This window comes from Thunnus thynnus, chromosome 15 (assembly GCF_963924715.1).
Source record: "Thunnus thynnus chromosome 15, fThuThy2.1, whole genome shotgun sequence".
NCBI lineage: Eukaryota > Metazoa > Chordata > Actinopteri > Scombriformes > Scombridae > Thunnus > Thunnus thynnus.
In genome coordinates, this window is record NC_089531.1 from 8,032,925 (window position 1) to 8,051,811 (window position 18,887).

General features: G+C 39.9%; 1 protein-coding gene across 16 annotated transcripts in view; it reads right to left on the bottom strand.

Annotated features, from left to right (window-relative positions):
- LOC137198389 (microtubule-actin cross-linking factor 1-like) overlaps positions 1-17,910 on the bottom strand; it is a 236,432-nt gene extending 218,522 nt beyond the window's left edge. For 11 of the 16 annotated variants that reach the window (XM_067612207.1, XM_067612208.1, XM_067612205.1 and 8 more), the window contains exons 1-2: positions 17,409-17,909; positions 6,320-6,554 (exon numbers count right to left, since the gene is read on the bottom strand). In XM_067612207.1, coding sequence (XP_067468308.1) covers positions 6,320-6,542 — 223 coding nt within the window. In that variant the 5' untranslated portion in view covers positions 6,543-6,554; positions 17,409-17,909. Of the gene's footprint in view, positions 1-6,319; positions 6,555-17,408 lie in introns of all 16 variants that reach the window. The other 5 variants (XM_067612193.1, XM_067612191.1, XM_067612198.1 and 2 more) reach the window with 2 other exon arrangements.
- Between the last annotated feature and the right edge of the window lie 977 nt (positions 17,911-18,887).

Genomic DNA, 18,887 nt, shown 5'->3' on the forward strand with positions numbered 1-18,887 from the left:
TTTCTGATTTTGAAAACACACAGAGGTGAAGACCAGCGTTAGCTTCAGTACAAGTTCTCTCACAGCTCTTCTCATATATATGCAATGCTTTACTCACTAAACATTTTCAGCTATGTTGCCTTCATCAGAGTTTCATTATATACAGTCTATCAACTAGTCATGTGACTACATAAGAGAAATTACAGTACAACATAGCAATTTCTACTTTTAACCAAATTTTTCAAAACTGAATGGTCAAAGCTCATCCATTTCTTAATAACAATGATTAAGCCTGAATAATTAAGGAAATCTAAAGGTGACCTCAACACATTCCTCCTTTAAATGGAATTCATATTATTCTCAAAGTCCAAATTTTGCATACAAAGAACTTTATTATGAAGTAAACAGCCGACTGTCCCGGTGCCCCAGATCCACTGTGGGCACCTGTAAATGACTAGATCAGCTGAAATGACCAGGGTCTTCATCTTCATCTGTTGTAGAAGGGCCTTGTGTCAAAAACTTTAAAAAACTTTAAAAAAAAACATGGTGCACATTACTAAATAAATCTGTTTTATTTGTTTACTTAGCGCAATTCACAGAGCAGTAATGGTGATGAGGGGTTGTCAGTATAATAATAATCATCATCTTTATTTATGTAGCACCTTTCTTAACAAGGTTACAAAGTGCTGCACAAGTCAAATCACTAACAAAGAACATCAATCAAACAATATGAGCCCAGAGCTCATTTTTGCCCTGCAAATGGGTTTAGACAGAAATCATCAAATCTAATTGCTCATTTAACCCTCTCAGGCTTAAACCCACAGACATTTGGGGGATGAAACATGGCATAATGGAGAAGAGTTGTGAAATTATAAATCAGTTTGTAAGAGCAGGTGCTGCTTGTTGCATTCTCCCTAAAGAAATGCTTCATAATGAGTCTAGAGAGCCTGTATCACACTGCACACACATAGTATAGTATTGGCTCTACAAATCAGCAGCGTTCAGAGATGTTTGTTAGGTGAGCGTAGAGTAGATTTCCCACAGCAGAATATTGGCAGTGTTATAAAGGCGTCATCTGTGTTTAAACCCCTGGGTGGTTTGTGACGGCGCCAACGTCAACTCAGCTGCTACCTGCTGCTGTCAGAACCGAATAATCTCTACACAAAGTCTGACTCGCTGACTCAGCCCAAAGGTGCTGCCAGGAAAACACCCTAATTGTCCGTTTTAATAATCGCACATAATAGTTCTTAATGTTTTTATTCTCTCACGCTTTCAGAATTGCCCTCTGTTATGTTTTTACCTAACCCGACCCACACACACACACACACACACACACACACACACATAAAACCACTTGGCGTCCAAACGTCAGCACAGCTGTTAATTTCCACTACATGCCACATTTCGATCCAGAAGACATTAAAAAAGAGGAGTGGAAAAATTTAGCTGTTTGTCTCACAGAGCGTTCATTAGAAACATATCATATGAGGTCATTTGGATCGACTCCATCATATCTGCCGGCAGCCATGACAGATGGAGAAAACCTGACCTAAAAATTTTAAGACGTACAATTCAACAAAAACTAAATCTCTTCGTTTGCTTTTATCATTTCTGCTGTAAAGAGATTTTCCTCTTTTATCTTATGTGCTTACTTTAAAAAGACCAGCTCGGTGGAGGACGGCAATAGTGAAGGTGAAACTAATGTCGAAACATTTTGTGCTGAGAGATTACTGTATGTGCTCAGTGAGAAAAGATGACCACAGCACATCAAAGTGACGCCGGCCCTCTTTATCTGGACTCCAGCATGGTAACTGATTCCACATCACCGCTCAGATCTGGTTGTAACTAATCTTTCACATGTAAACAGTTAAGAGTGCAGTAAAGTTTTTTTTTTTTCTGATCATCACATACTGATGTCAGAAAGAGAGTTGTGTGTCCTTTTAAATGTTAAAGGACAGGTTCATAAAGTCCTCTTGCTCATACTGACCATTAAGAGATCCGTTCATAAGGCGCTTTCAATGTAAGTGATGGGGGACAAAATCCACAGTCCTTCTTTTGTGTGATATCGTATTTAAAAGTTTATTTGAAGCTAATATGAAGTTTCAGCCGACCAAATTAGTGAAATCAAGTCATCATCTTTCAAAGTTACAGTCTTTTTAGTGCCAAATTCCTTATTTTTGTTACTATGCAGCTGATCAGGGAAACACAGAGAAGGAATTTTTTACTAAAAAGACTGTAACTATGGAAGATATCCACTTTCTGGACAACTCAGACACTTGAAACCTCATTTTATCTTCAAATAAACTTTCAAATTGTGGACTGTGGATTTTGGTCCCTATCACTTACATCATAAAAGTGTTTGGAGAGGATCTTCTAATGGTCAGTATGAACAGGAGGAATAATTACAGAGCAAAACCTGTTTCAATGTTCATTTGGGCTCCTGACTGTTGTTTTAAGACAGATTTTTAAAAATTGTGAACCTGTCCTTTAAGCCAATTCTATTTTTGGTAATACTCTCAGGTTGCTTTACAGTTGTTTTGTTGTTTTGTGCTTTTCTCTGCAAGTGTTCAGCTTAGTTTTCACATTATGTAGAACATTTACTGATTTTTTTTAACCATGAAGCTGCCCTTTTTTAAATCTCTTTCCTTTCATCTATTATTATCCCTCTTTCAGACTCGGTGCATGTGAGTGCATGTGTAAATGTGTGCACATGTGACCGTCTCTCTTTTACACACAAACACGCAGTTCTACAAATATGCACGCACACTCTCCTCCTTCCACTCCTGTATTGACACGTACGTTTGTCACTTTTACTCTTGTCATCATCCGTACGCGTCAGTTGATCTTTTTTTCTTTGTTTCTGGAGCCATGATAATCACCACAGAACAGCCTGCCTGCTTCCTTAAAGAGATAAACTTATTTATTAGAACTTATTATGTATTTAAAATGATTTGTATTCATATAGCAACACTTCTTGTATCCACACTAACACAAAAACAATTAATCAGACACACACTCATACACACATACATCAGTTCTTTACACAGAAATTCTCCTGTACAAAATTAGGTCAAATTAAAGGTGCAGTGTGTAGAATTTAGTGGCATCTAGCAGAACAGACTTGGCAGAAATGGAATAAAATATTCATAATTATGTTTTCATTATTGTAGAATCACCTGACAATAAGAATTGTTGTGTTTTCGTTACCTTAGAATGAGCCCTTTATATCTACACAGGGAGCGGGTCCTCTTCCATGGAGGCTGCCATGTTGCACCGCCATGTTTCTACAGTAGCCCAGAAGGGACAAACCAAACACTGGCTCTAGAGAGGACCTTTCGCATTTTTCGTGAGTTTTGCAGCCACTGTAGGTTCTCCTACATGCTTGGAAGTGGGGGGGGGGGTTCAGTTGGTTGCAATGTGCAACCTCACCGCTAGATGCCACTAAATCCTGCACACTGGTCCTTGAAATCAAAAATTAAGTCCTGTAGCTGCCCCTCTGTTTCAACAGCCAACGTCTTGGCTCACAGAAACTGTAAATCTTCCCTCCGAAGATTTACAGACAGATTTGGGGAAAAGACGAGACTCAGCTGAAAGCTCCTCTTAAACCAGCTGTAAATGCCACTGATTGTAAAACCAGATATCTCCCAAAAACACCACACAAGCTTCTCTTGTGAACGGACACAGAAGCTTAGAGACTCTAAAACATTAATGCTGTAAGTCTGGTGGCGTCTGCCAACTGAAAATGTTTCCAATGCAGAAATGTCATTCATCAACGTGTGCAGTATAAGAGCATTAACATACACATACAAACACAATACACACAAAACTCTCTCTCCCTCTCTCTCTCATCTCTGCAGTGACATCATCCCCTTCACCCTGTCCTGACCTACATGCTGTTTCCCTTTCTATAAAGTAGGCTTTTACTATCCTGTCATTGCCTCACCACTTCAACTCTCCAACCCCCATCACTTCTCACAAAACTGACATTTACAGTCCGCTGCAAGCTTATAACTAAATAAACGAACAAAAACTTGCACATAAAACAAATGGACAGCAAGAGTTGAGGATGCTATTGAACTATTTGCTGATCATTTCCAGCTGATAGTGTGTAATAGGGATGAGAAATGTGGATAAAGTCTTCTATTTATTAGAAGGTATACAGTATATTTTATCACAATATCAGAATACAGTATACACTACTGTTGTGATATATGCATTTTCTTAAAACTCAATTGAGAAACTGTTTATGGACAAAAATAACAGATGGGAACAATGGTGATTAGTTTTTTAAAATATTATTATTATTTTGTTTATTTAAAAAACTGGAGAAAATGTATCACTTCTGTTTGTCTTAACAATCTTAAACAGACAGGTATAAAACAAACAGGCTTTTGTTGATATTTTTATAGCAGCTGCAGCTGAGCAGTGCTGTTGGTTGGCTGTAATGTTGGTGATCTAAGTGTTTGAATCGACTGAAAGCGGCTCTTCAACAGAGGTATAACTACTATGTATGCTGAGGATGCAGCAGACATCCAGCCACTGATGTACATTTATGTGTAAAAGCCTCAAACCGTAAATAATAAGCACAATTATGACATATTGCTCGAATCTATGTGAGCTGAAAAAGCCTCAGATTATATGATGCACAGCACTAAACCCACTTTTATATCATTTATCTCAATTATCAAGATGGAATCCCCGCCTCTACTAAAAGAGAGGAAGCTGTTAGCGTGCTACCAGTGTCTCATTACGCGAGCAGGGGAACCCTGGTTTCTCCAGAGGACTGACTAACCTACATTTCTCCTCCATCTTCTGTTACTACGAGTAAGAGAGGAGAAACAAGAGGGAAAGAGAGAAAGGGAGGACAGTCATCCTGTGGTGGGACAGGAAGAGAGAGTGAGGTGAATGTAGCTAATCTTTAACTCTAAGTCTGAGTCTAAGGATGCACTTGATAAAACCACTTCAGGGTTAATTTCTCCTGTTATTAACACTGTTTGTACATGATGACTATAACTCAGATGCATGTGTTATATGACATTTACTATTATTGTAATTTTAAGTTGCCTTTTTAACATTTGGCCAGTAGCAACAGATGAAACTGGGTTTTTATGCAAACTCACAGTTCTTTTTTTATGTTGATTAACAAGCATCTCTGTCAAATAAATAAATAAAATGACATTTACTAGATTTCATGTCTCAGTGTTCTAAACATGGTGGAGAAAAAGAAAACACAAATATTCACCCTGTTTTGACATTAAGAACCACCACTTAAAAAATCTTAATAACAATGTTGGATTTGAGTCTTACAGGACTTTCAATAGCAATTATAGACATATTTATCCCAACAACATATTTCTGCTAAACTATAAGATGTCATCTCCTCTCATCTTCTGTGACATTTACTGAATGTGGAATTTTAATAAGACGTGTCATTTTCTAGCATGTGAGCCTTTAAGCACAACCAGAAGGAATTAAAAGATCAGCGTCCAAGAAAATGTCAGCAAATGAGAACCGAGTGGACAAATTCTGTAACTTTGGCTCAATGCTTGAAAAAATTTCAAGACATCTGATTATAAAATGACTAATAGTTTGGAAGTCCTCCGTAAGAAATGTTTGAAATAACAAATCAAATATCATTTTTTATCATTTTTGGATACAGATCCTTCATTAAACCTCATCAGTTTTATTCTGTGTTATTCAAATCATGCACGAATTCCCTCTTTACATCTGACATCTGAATATTCATCTTTCCACATCTCACATTCACTATTTGGGGTGAGCAGAAAGTCATCAGTCAATCACAGGGAGGTGAGGTTTTTTTAAGTTTACTGGAAAAAACTGATGAGCATTTCAATCAATTGTTTTTTCTTCAGTATGATTTCACAAAATACCACAAGAGTCAATGTCCATTACAGACGCTTTCACTGTGGGTTTGAGGTTGCTGACAAGACACTGAGATATCATCTTTCTTATTATGATAGATGTTTATATGACATTACATTTATTTGGCAGGCTCTTCTTGCTCAAGAGCAATTCAACATGTGGAAAGGAGAAACAGGGCAAGAAGGAAACATCAGTTTTCATGACAGATTTAGCATAAATCCAGTGTTTTCATGAACTGACCACTGAGCACACTCACTCTTCTCAAGCAACATCCTGCTCCACATTCACGCTTTTACACATATGCACCACTGGAAGCTTCTCAGAACAACCACAGTCCTCTTGATGTGGAGTATTTCTCCTCAACAGTTGTTGCCTTGCTCTAAGGACCACTGAAAGTATGTAAACACAGCACGAGTGTGTGATTCGGGAACCGTCAGCGGTCTGGTTTCTCTCTTACCTGCAACACGAACGACCGCCCTCTCCGCAGGGTCCAGCACTGAGTCCTGGCTCTTCCTCTTCCTCCTCTCGTGCTTGGACAGGTTCCATGGCAACGTGTCTCCTGGGGGCCCCACAAGTCCGGAGGGGCACGGGGACAATGACCCCCCTGAACGCTCGCTACGGAAGGACGGCTCGCTGACGCAGGAGCGCTCGCTCAGAGTATCATCATCTGACGACTCCATCTCACTTTAGGGCTGCAGGAAGGAGAGCGTTGAGGAAGAGGAAGGAGAGGAAGAATAGAAGGAGGGATGGATGGTGGAGTGAGGGATGTAGAGCAGGAGGGGGAGGGGAAAGAAATAAGGTCAAAAGAGTGGAGAAGGAAAGACGGGAGCAGAAGAATTGTGGGAGAGAGAGAGAAGAAGGAGTTTTAGAGAAAGTGGAGCTGTATAATTCATCGCTGCCTTACAGTGTGATCACGCATCATGAATGATGCAAAGTTTCAACGTAACAGCAATGAAACAACAGTAATACAATAACGCAGCGATCAGGAAACTGAAAGAGAGGAAGGGGAAGAAACAACTGGGTTAAACTAGTCGTCGTGTCTAGACAACAGTTAAAGAGTTCAGGAGGCTACAATGATGGCAGCCTGGAGGAGGAAACAACTGCTCTGAGGAAAAGATGAAAGCAGAAAGCACGAGACACGAAGATGATTACTGAGGCCTGCTGGAGGACTGATGATGTGTGAACTAAGATGAGAAGACATCAATGAAATTCCACCCCAAAATGAACTGGCTAAACAAATCTTAGCCTATAATATATGAACATTTTTGTTAATTATTAATTAATAATTATTATATTCCTGATTTATAACATTCCCCACTAGTTGATCCATTAGGATTCTTCAGAGAATCATCTGCATACTGGCCTATTCCCTAAATTCCCTAAAAATCCTTAAGTACATTTTTTAGCCATGCTAGCAGCATAGCGGTCAATCAGACCACCACTTTGACCCAGAGTGAAATATCTCAACAACTATTGGATGGATTGTCATGAAATTTGGTACAGATATCCAAGGTCCCCGGAGGATGAATACTTAAGACTTTGTTGAAATGGCTGACCTGACTTTTTTTTATCTTTTTATCCAATACTTTGATTTATGACCAAATACTTCCAGTATGCTAACACAAACACACTAAAGATGGTGAACATGTTAAACATAAACCGCTAAACATCCAGTAATTGTCATTGTGAGCATGTTAGCACTTAAACGCTACCATTTAGCTCAAAGCAAACACAACATCACAGAGCTGCGAGTGTGACTGTGGTCCTTCTTGTTTTCTATAATAAAATTTTGTTCTAAATCAAGTTTAAATTTACCACCAATTCCTTTAAAGTGTAAAGTTACACACCTAATAAATATTTTACTCTCAATATAACTTCTAGCATAAAAAGATATATCTTAGATGTATTAAAACCAGATAATTATGCTCACAAATAGTGACTTTCTGAAAGCTTCAGTGTACTGTGTTATGCAGTTATACAGTGATACAGTACATGGACACACATTCACAAACATCATAAAAGCACACACACACTAAGGCCTAACAATAAAGTTTTTTAAAAAAAGCTCAGAGCTGATTAATTGATCATATGGATGATGCTAGTTGTGATTGAGGAAAGACAGCTCAGCGCTCTGATGGAAAAGAGGAATTTCTTCGCAGTAACTGTTCAGTAGAGTTGGTCTGAGATGAGGAAAGACTAAAGAGAGGAGATAAGATTTCAAAGCTTCTCTAGTATTTCTATTTTTAAAGAAAGTCAATATGCCAGTAAGACAGGAGAGAGCTTTCTTTTCTTTCTTCGTCTCACTTTCACCCACTGCCCTTTCTCTCTCTTCCTTCTTTCTCCCCTTTTATATCACTCTATCTGTTGCTCATCCATCTTTACACGGACTGTCTCTTTAATTTGAATCCTGTTTTATTGTCATTAAGTTTAAATTCAATACGTATTGATTATAATGAGGAAAAGTGTGAAACAGTAAATATGTGTTGTAAGCATGAGTCAGTGTGTGTGTGTGTGTGTGTGTGTGTGTGTGTGTGTGTGTGTGTGTGTGTGTGTGTGTGTGTGTGTGTGTGTGTGTGGACCCCGGGGACCTGATGCTCTGTTCTGTCTGTCACAGAATCAGTAAATCAATACCTCCAACCTCAGCACACCAGTGTCCTGTGAAAATGAATTGGCTTTATTGGCTCTAATATTGGAGCTCCACAAAGTGTCCCAGCAGTTCAGCAGGTTGGTGAGCGTCTGCTGTGTTTTGGTTTTAATTTGACTCACAGACTTTTTAGCACGTTTTACTATAAAATTTAAATACACTTTAACTGCTAATCATTTTGTAAACTATGCTTAAAACTTGCATTGTTGTAATCTATCAAAGTCAAAGTCATCTGTGTCAGTTACAAGGTAAATAATACCAACTTTTCCATTCAATCTGGAATTACAACTGCATTACCAGAATATAAAAGCAAACAAAATGTTCAGTGTGTTGGATTATACGACTAAAGCAAGTTTAGAGAGTTTGCTAATTGATATTCAAAGCTTATGGAAATCAATGGAGGCTGTGTGGAAGACAGGAAATATACACAAAGAGTCTGCAGCCATGTTAGCAGCTCTGAGAGCCTGCAGGCACAGTGTTGCTTTGAGCTATATGCTGTTTATCAGGTAATATTTACCATGTTTACCATCTCACTTTTCTTGTTAGCATGCTAACATTTGGGATTTTGATGGGAATGCCATTAGTTTTGCAGGTTTTTGGTCATAAACCAAAGCATTAGACAAAAGGAAATTTTGACCTGATGACGGTACTAGATGAAAAGTTAAGGTATCACAAGGGGGGGCATGGATGTACCAATATATCAAATTAATGGTCAGGCAATCCAATAGTTGCAGAGACATTTCACTAAAACCAACCAATGGATCACTAAGGTCAATGGGATCCATCACCTGGGAACCATGAATGACTGTACAAACTTTGTGCTAGTCCATCCAAGAGTTGTTTAGATATTTAAGTCTGGACCAACTGTCTGACGCTGCCAGTCCTAGAGCCACGTCAGCCGTGTGACTAAAAATATGAAACTCTACAGCATAAATTCAAAAATGGTCAGCCATAGCATGTGCAGACAATTTGTATTTCAGGAGCCAAAACTTAACAATAATAAGGGCAAGACGAACACTCTCTATCACTGTAAACAAGTTCAAAGAAAACTAAAATCCCTCTTCAGCATCCAAACTGCAGGAGTAACTGATTTCCTCGCTTCTCCTTTATCTTCACTGTCTTCAGAGAGGAAGAATAGAAGGAGGGACTCTCCCGGATGTAGCAGCTCCAGGTAACAACACGTATCTGTAAAACAACCTGATTTTGACATCTCAGGTTGCTGAGATGCAACGTATCTAATTTCAAATGATCAGTTTCTTAAAACAAAGCGAAACAAGGGAGATTATTGTTTAGTCTACAACACAAAGGTTAAAGGTTGTGAGAAAGTCTGAAATTAATGACAATAGAAGCACGTTGATCACTCAGGCTGGTAAAAAATGATGTATTTGAATATCCAGAATGGATGCCAAAATCATTAAGAGAAGGTACTTATAGGTACTTATCAGAACTTACAGGTTTTGATTGTTAAAGTAGAAATATTTTTGAGTATTTTTATTTGTCTTGGGTTTTCTTTGTTGGATAATTGCCAAATATTTATCTGTGTGTCTCAATTAATCCAGTTACAATTAAAAACGGTTGCTCTTGCTTCTGAGAAACTCCTCTCAGCAAACAAACCGTGTGTTTTTACTGACCGACTAACTTCTGCTGGCTGCCAAAGAAACAGCACTTCTGTCTTTTTTCCCCCCCGAGGCTGCAGCAGACTAAACTGTGTAGTGACCTGAGCGGTGGTCACAGGGTGGGAATGTTTCTGTGTCCGATGTGTGAGTCCAACACAACGGCAGGGATTTCCATCTGGGTTAGTGCTGCCAAAAAATCCTCCTCCTCCTCCTCCTTCTCCTCCTCCTCCTCCTCCTCCTCCTCCCGCTGCTGGCCCCTGGCTAGACCGCTGGCAAAGCCCCACTTCCTGAATCCCCGTCTCCACAGCAACGCTTCTAGGAAGAGGTTAAAGCCTTCCCAGAATTCTCTGCGGTTCTCTGGTGTATGGTTGTGTGTTTCAGTCTCTCGGTTCTTGTGGTTGTGTTTCTGCGTGTGTGTGTGTGTGTGTGTGTGTGTGTGTGTGTGTGTGTATAAGTCAGTTTCCCTGCTGCTTGCTCACAGTGAGTCAGTGCCACTGCAACTAGCGGTTTTATAAATAGGGCCCGAATGGAAGCTTCAAAGCCACACCGTGTTATTACAGCTCTGTGAGGGGAAAATTAGACCTCTGAAGAAATAAAAAAAAAAAAAAACTACCAGCAGAAACACTGGTGAAGGAGTGTGAGACAAAGTGATATCACTTCCTTTCACTTCTTCGAAACCCTGACAATGTGTTTTCTCTGAAATTATTTTTATTGGCCTATAAGATATCAGAAAACTCTAAAAAATGCAGATGACGTTTTTTTTTATACTTGACGTCTTTAAATTGCTTGTTTTGTCAGGCGAGGAGATTAAGTGTATTATCATAGAGTGAGTTTACTGGTGCACTAGTATCCTGGTTATGTTTTGCCCATGTAAACACCTTCTCCCAGTTCTGAGAAACCTGGAGATGCTACCTGGAGTGTTCTAATAGAAACCAGGATACTGTTTCACGTAAACACCTCATCCAGGTTTTTGAACAGTCTTCGATGGTACAGAAGATAGCGGCTGAGACGGTGAGAAATCGAGACACGACTGATGATTAGAAGCCTGGATACTGTTAGAATTGTGTAAACAGGGATATGAATAACCAGGTTTCTCATCTTCCATGTAAACACCGTATCCCTAATATGATCAAAACAAGGATATTGGTGCGCATGTAAACGAACTTATTGAAAACAAAGAAGACCATTCACATTTTAGAAGCAAGTACAAGTAGATTCTGGTCATTTTTAATTGACAAAATTACTTAAGCTAATTAATTTTCTGTCCATCCATTAATTGACAAACCGGCTACTTGTTTTAGCACTCAAATTATTATTATTTTCTCTAATATTATTATTTTTTCAGTCTTCTAGTTATACTTATTTCTTCACCTTGTTTCAGCCTTATTTATTTTTACTGACTAGGTGATTATTTTCATTTTCAGTTAAAACTTTTGTTAGTTTTTAAATTAATCGTTTAATCTGTACTATGTAACAAAACTGTGAAAAAATGTCCATCAGATCTCCCAAAGTGACATTAATGTCTTCTGCTTATTTTTTCCAACAGTCAAAAACGTAAAGATAATCAATTTATAATTTTATAAAATGCCAAAAGGAGCAAATCCTCAAATTCGAGAGGTTGGAATCAGTGAATATTTGATTTTTTTGCTGGATAAATGACTTAAATGATTAATTTATTATCAAAACCGTTGTTGATTACTTTTTCTGTCAGCCAAGTACTCAACTAAGACTTAGTATTGAACTCGTTGACTTATATTCAGCACACAAAAATGAAGATATACTGTATACAAGCCAGCATGCAACAGCTCTTACACTTGCACACACACACACACACACACACACACACAAACACACACATATCCATGCCGGGATCTTGGCCGCTGCCTCTTCCTCTGACAGCGTGCAGTGGCTGAATCAGACCATGCAGGGATGCTGGATGTTTGTCTGGCCTGATTTATAACTCACAATCCAGGGTTTGCATTCACACTGTTTGCTCCCACAGTTTAGCCTGAGTGTGAGGAGAAAAAGCGCAGGAGTGACATGAAACAGACGGAGACTTTGACAGAGATGTAGCGGTAGCAGTTAGAAATCCAGGCAACGGAGTATGAAAGAGGAAGAGAGAGAAAAAAAACAAAAAGAAGGTCAGGACAGAGACAGAGAAAGAGAAAAGCAGACATTTGAAGAGTAACGGCCATAACTGCCAGTGCATGTCTTTGTGTCATTCCAGAGCAGCATTCCTGCACTCCAACAGCCACTGATAGGAGTTTCACTGACATTCATGCTCAACCGACAGATGTAATGCTCAATTCTGCATCATAAACTCCTAGCTGAGCTACCTGAGCAGAAAACTTATGTGATATACAGATGTTATTACACAGTGTACATCCAGAACTGGTGTTAAACCAAAATCTGTGACCCTTCAGATTCTGTGACAGCAATAAATGGACTAACTGGTCCCAGTTTCTGCTATTACAAGTATGAAAATTTGTGACTATTTGAATTCTAACAAGGCACCATTTTTGGTAACAGTTCTAAAAAATAATATACGAGATCATTACATAACACTTTCCAGTGGTACTAAAGCCGAAATTCCTACTCAGGTCACAGAATCTTATGATTCAACATTTTGGGAAATGCACGTATTCACTTAACCAGGAAGTGATTAGCCTAGCTTAGCATAAAGAATAGAAGGAAGGGGAAAAAGCTAGCTTGACTCACTCCAAAGTTCAACAAATACACTTTCCAACAGCTCTGAAGCTCATTAATTAACATTACATCTCAGTATTTAATCCGACCACAAACAGAAAAGATTTCTCAGACGGACACAGAGACTTTGTCTCCACGTCTCGTTACTACTAACTCAAACAGTTTCAGCACGTAACTCTCTGTAAACCACAATTTTCCTATTTGGATTTTTTTTTCCATTTCTAGTTGTTTCCAGGCTAGTTGTTTCCAGTCTTTAAGTTAAGCTAAGCTAATAGCTAACTGTAGCTTCATATTTACAGTACAGACATAAAAGTGGTATCAATCTTCTCATCTGACTATAAGCAAGAAGGAGTATATAAGTGTATTTTCCAAAATTTCAAACTATTCCTTTAACTTGATTATCTAACATTACTTTATGCTTTTCTCTTTGACATCTTATTTTTCTATAATCTCGCCTGGGTCACGTTTCTTTATCTTGAACTTTTAAATCACATACAGTATAAAGGTTTTGAATCTGCATTAACTGATATTATCACCCTTTAAGTTGATTTAGCGAACTTGTTTACACATCCAGCAGTTATGTGACAACAATATCATTAATTTGGCATCTTGTTTCTGGCCACCTGGCGAATGTAATAAGCTTGTTTTGATCCACATGAACTCCTGTGGGAGGTATTTGGCTTTTTAGCTGCTAAATGCTCCACCACGCTTAACAGCTAGTCGCTAACTGTGTCTGATTGGTGCTGGGCAGGTACTGTACTGTGTTTAAATGTGTTTTTTGGTGTAAACAGCTGCCTGCTGCGGATCTAAAACATAACTAATGAGAGTGAAGAGACTGAACCAAAACAGTAAAGCTGCAACAGATAAAGTAAATAAAATCAAAACAATTTGCTGAAAGATGCAAAAATGTTCCAAGGAGAACTGAAGAGTTACGTAATAATTCTCTGTGGGTTCATCACTTCGAGGGACTCCTTTCACATACATCAAGTAGTGATGTGATTCATTGTTGATATAAATATATAGAGACGGGTGACGAATTAAAGAAAAAAACTGGTACAGGTCTGAATGCTTGACCCCTACAGTGAGGGGATCCAGTGGCTCTGTTATGCTTTGGGGGTCATTTTGCTGGTATGGTTTGGGTCCACTTGTCCCCTTAGAGGGAAGGGTCACTGCTAATCAATACAAAGTTGCTCTGAGTGATCACCTTTATCCTATGATGAAACATTCGTATCCTGATGGGAGTGGTCTCTTCCAGGATGACAATGCTCCCATTCACAGGGCACGAGGGGTCACTGACTGGTTCAGTGAGTATGAAAATGATGTGAATCATATGCTGTGACCTTCACAGTCACCAGACCTCAACCCAGTTGAACCACTATGGGATATTTTGGACTGACATGTTAGACAGCACTCTCCACCACCATCATCATAACACCAAATGAGGGAATATCTTTTGGAAGAATGATGTTCATCCCTCCAGAAGAGTTCAGAGACTTGTAGAATCAATGCCAAGGTGTACTGAAGCTGTTCTGGTGGTCCAACACCTTACTAAGACACTTTATGTTGGTTTTTTCCTTTAATCTGTCACCTGTCTGTAAATCAAAGCTGCTTTAAACACAGTTGTTACATTAGATATTTAAAAAAATATACGTTATTTAATCAGGAAGTCACACTGAGATTGAGATCTCATTTGCAAAGGAGACCTGAGTACAGAGCAAAAATATTGATAATGATAATAATGTTAATGGTAATAACATAGAAATACAACAATAAAATAGCAGAGATTTAAATATACATTCATATAGACAACATCAATAAATGCATCCTTGGTGTAGGTATAAAAAGTCACACCTAAAATCAATAAAACCTCAAACCAAATTTTTTGAATTGCTGTATCGATATCAGTGAATCAAGTTTCAGTCTACTCTGTAAATTATTCCAGACGAACGAGGCAAAATATCTGAAGGGTGTTTTTCCAAGATTAGTATTTACTGCAGCAACATATGTGTCATTAAAAGTGTAGATTGTAAGTTCAATATGTCCAGCTTCCCTTGAAACGCAGCTCCAAGCCATGATGAGTAACACACTGACTGAATGGATAAATACACGGCAAGACTCGGCTCCCCCGCACACACGTGTACATACATCCATACACAGAAAGCATGCATATACTGTATAAACACACACACACACACACACAGACAAACCGGCCTGGCAATAATACTCACTACTCAGCATGAATGGACAGAGAGTGAGATGTAATTAAAGTGAGAGTGAAAGAAGAGCAGCAACACTGGAGGCAGAGTGAGACAGAATAAAAGAGACACACTGAAAAAAGACAGAAAAGTGTGTGTGTGCAGAGGTTAACAAATCGCCAAGGACAAGATAAGAGTGAAGAACAAGAGGAGCAAACAGCCACAAAGGAGTCGGTGGTGCTGAGCGTTTATTAGAAAAATACAATCATGTGTCATCTTACACACACATACACTTATCAATAATTACAGCTCAGCGACGCCATAAAGAAAAACACAGTGGAGATAGGAAATCTCTGTGTCTCTCTGGGTGTTTTTTCTTATTCTTTCACTCATGATAAGATGCTGTGTGCATACAAAACAGCTGCAGGGAGAATAAATCGACACCAAGACTCTTGGCGAGACGGCAGACAGACAGAGCGAGGACGGAGGTGGCGGTTCAGTGTTTTACAAAAGGAAAGCGAGACGATTTTATAATATGAAGATAATGCTGAAGTGATTAGTCTATTAGCAAATAAAGAGAAGATTATTTGATGGTTTCTATTATCAATTTAAGTCATCTATCAAGCAAAAATAACCAAACATTTGCTGGTTCTGTCCTCTCAAATAGGCAGATTTGCAGTTTTTCACAGTTTCATATAGTTGTTAATTAAATATCTTTTGGTTTAAGACTGTTGGTCGGACAAAAAAAAAGCTATTTGAAGACGTCACTGTTCACTAATTACACTAATCTACAGACTAAACAATGAACTGATAAACCTGACAAATAGTTGTAGCCCTTCATGTAAACAAAAGAGGAGACTTTCGCCCTGTAATCATGACCTCTTTATCTGTTTCTGATGACAAACTGATTCAATTAACAAAAGAAAGAAGTGCCCTGTTTCAAAGAACATGATGTCATTTGCACAAAAAAGGGACTTCTGATTAAATTAGATTACAAACATGCCACATAACAACAGTGCACCTCTTTATCCCTGTAGCATCAGAGACACATTTGTGCTTTCCACCTCTATAACTACGGTAGTAAGGGGGTGTGTCTGTGGCCTGTGCAGGGGGGAAAAAATGGTATAATTTAGTCAGTACAGAATTGAAATGTAGTATAGTGTAAAGAGGCTCTTTGTGGCTCATGTCAGATCGAGAGAACAGTAAGGCTGCTAGCTGAAGGTCCAACATAAGGCTGGATGGAAGAGTTTGACCATCTGGTACAAAGCGGCAGGAGGGAAGCCCTGAATCTCTCTCTCCCTCTCTCTCCGGCTGCACCTTACATGATATTACTGAGGTTTTCCAGACAGACAGACAGACAGAAAGCCTGCAGTGATGGAGCCCACTGGGATTCATACATATAGCAGGTGGAGGTGATGATGGAGGGTTTTTAATCTGGATATAATTGGCTGCAGGGATTGCACAGATCAATAAAGACAGCCTCTCAGGGGTGTGTGTGTGTTTGTGCACATGAAATAGAGCTATTACTGCAGCTACATGCATGTATGTCACCAGTCTTTTTTTTTTTTTTGTGCACGCATTCCTAGCTTTCCCTTTCTCTTTGAACGCGAGGAGGGGGGGTGGTGTTTGCATGAATGGACATCAGAAATGGAGACCAAAACGCGTTGTGCACGCAGGCAGGCAGGCAGGCTGCAGACTGGAAGCACGGGGCTCTTTGTCCACACCGCCCTGCTTGGAGGCATAACACCAACTAATTACATTTATCCATTTGTGACTGCTGACGAAGTGCAGTCTGTAGACTATGTATACTGCTGCTGCTGAGTCTCTCATTAGTGGGAAGAACCTCGGCAGCCTTCTCACGACCCAGAAACCCTCTCGGACTGACTGGCCGCTGGTGATTTCCAGCCCAGCCCTCCAGCTCAGAGAAATCACGAGCAGTGTGGTTAGAAATTGGACGTTTTCAGGCAATAACACACTATGTTAGATTATTATAGTGAAACCACATACAGTACGTCTTTTAATGAATGTCAGTCAACGTAGAGCCACGATCAACATGTTATTGATACGGCAAAACGAGCAGAGACACACTATAATGCCCAGATCAGCATATTAATATCAATAAATGTAGGATTAGGTTACAACCCTAATTAAATATAATCCCTAAATTGATGTTGAAGTGTGTCTTTTGGGTTTAAAGTGAGAATAATATTCATTTTGGAGGTGGTTGTTGTCATTCTAATAATCCATAATCGTATTGATAAATAATTAATATCATCACCTGACTCGACAGGTGTTGATAATATGTGTGAGTGATGATTTGAGCATGCACTGCTAAGTAAAGAGTTGAAAACACCAGCTGGCCGCAGGAGCTCCGGAGCCGCTTACCTTCACCGGGCAGCAGCGGTCCTGCAATCCGAGCACAGAGCGAGGGAGGCCGGGGGGATGCTGCCGGCCGCTGCTCCCTCTCCTCCGGATGGAAGGAGCGACGGATGGATGGATGAAAGGGTGGATGTTTTCCGCTCCACCGATCGGGGGTTTCTGTCACCACGCTTCCTCCAAAAGCCGACACACACACACACACACAGCCAGAGATGAGATGAGGCTGGGAAGAACAGCAGGCAACGTGATCCTGAATGGTAATGGCTGTCCTATTCCTCCTCCTTTCCCCCTCTCTCCTCTCGCTCTTCTCCTCTCGCCTTCAACAAACCCCCCCAACCAGCCCTCCTCTCTCCACAACACAGACACACACACACAGACACACACACAAACACACACACTCACTCTCTCTTTCTCTTCAATAGGCAGTTTTCACAGCTCCGACACTTAACCCATGTCTATTGAGAGTGTTAAGTGTCGCGGAAATTGAAATTTCGGTTGCACTCCTGCGTCATCCGTGGCTCAGCAGCACAGCCAAACGCAGGCCGAGACGCACACTCAGACTCGCACACTCATACACACTCTTTTTCTCAATTTTGAGTGGAAAAGGGGGGGGGGAAAAGGGCGTTCACATTGGCATATTTGGAGCGGCTGCTCATTCACATATATTTCAGGATTACATAAAAGAAGGAGCGCTGGATCTGATCTGCGCTTTCACATCACATGAGATAGTATTAATCTGGGTTTTTATAATCCCCCCCCCCCCCCCCCCAACACACACACACACACACACACACATACACCAACTCATCCTCCTCCCCCTTCCTCAAACAGCTGGAGGAGGAGAGGGAGTAGCTAAAAAAGTAATTGATTACAGCTGGAGAGATAGAGAGGGGAGCCGCTCCCAATCAGCAGGGAGATGATCTGCCCAGTTCGGGCTGACTTACACATTTAACCAGAGTCCCAGACTACCAAGGGTGTACCGAGCTCCTTGTGTGCATGTTAATACATTTGTCATTTTAAGTGTAAATTGTATTATTCCTCCTGTCTTTGATATTTACACACCAAACAATTGATGGTAGGTTGGATACAGGGCAAACACAGGGTGGATTTTAGTGATTTTGGGGCCCTGGGTGAAGCTAAGGTTGGGGCCTCCTGGATCTCAACGCCCACCTGTCCTTTCTTTAAAGCTGCTTTTATTAACAGTGGAAAAAATGTGTCGCACATAGTGAGTAAACCCACGGGAAATCACCCGACTCCACAGTTCCTCTTAGCTTTATCAGTGTTTTTGCATCTTTAATCTCATTGTTTGGTTTTACGACACAGCTACACTGGCAAGGGTTTCCATCCAAATGTAGTGCAATCTTGCCAGAAACTCAGCAAAAGAAAATTCAATCCACTGCCTTTATATTAGTAGGTGAAGTTGGGTTGTTGAGATAAACAGCTGGTGGCCACTGCAGAATAAGAAGGCGCCAGTCAAAACCTCAA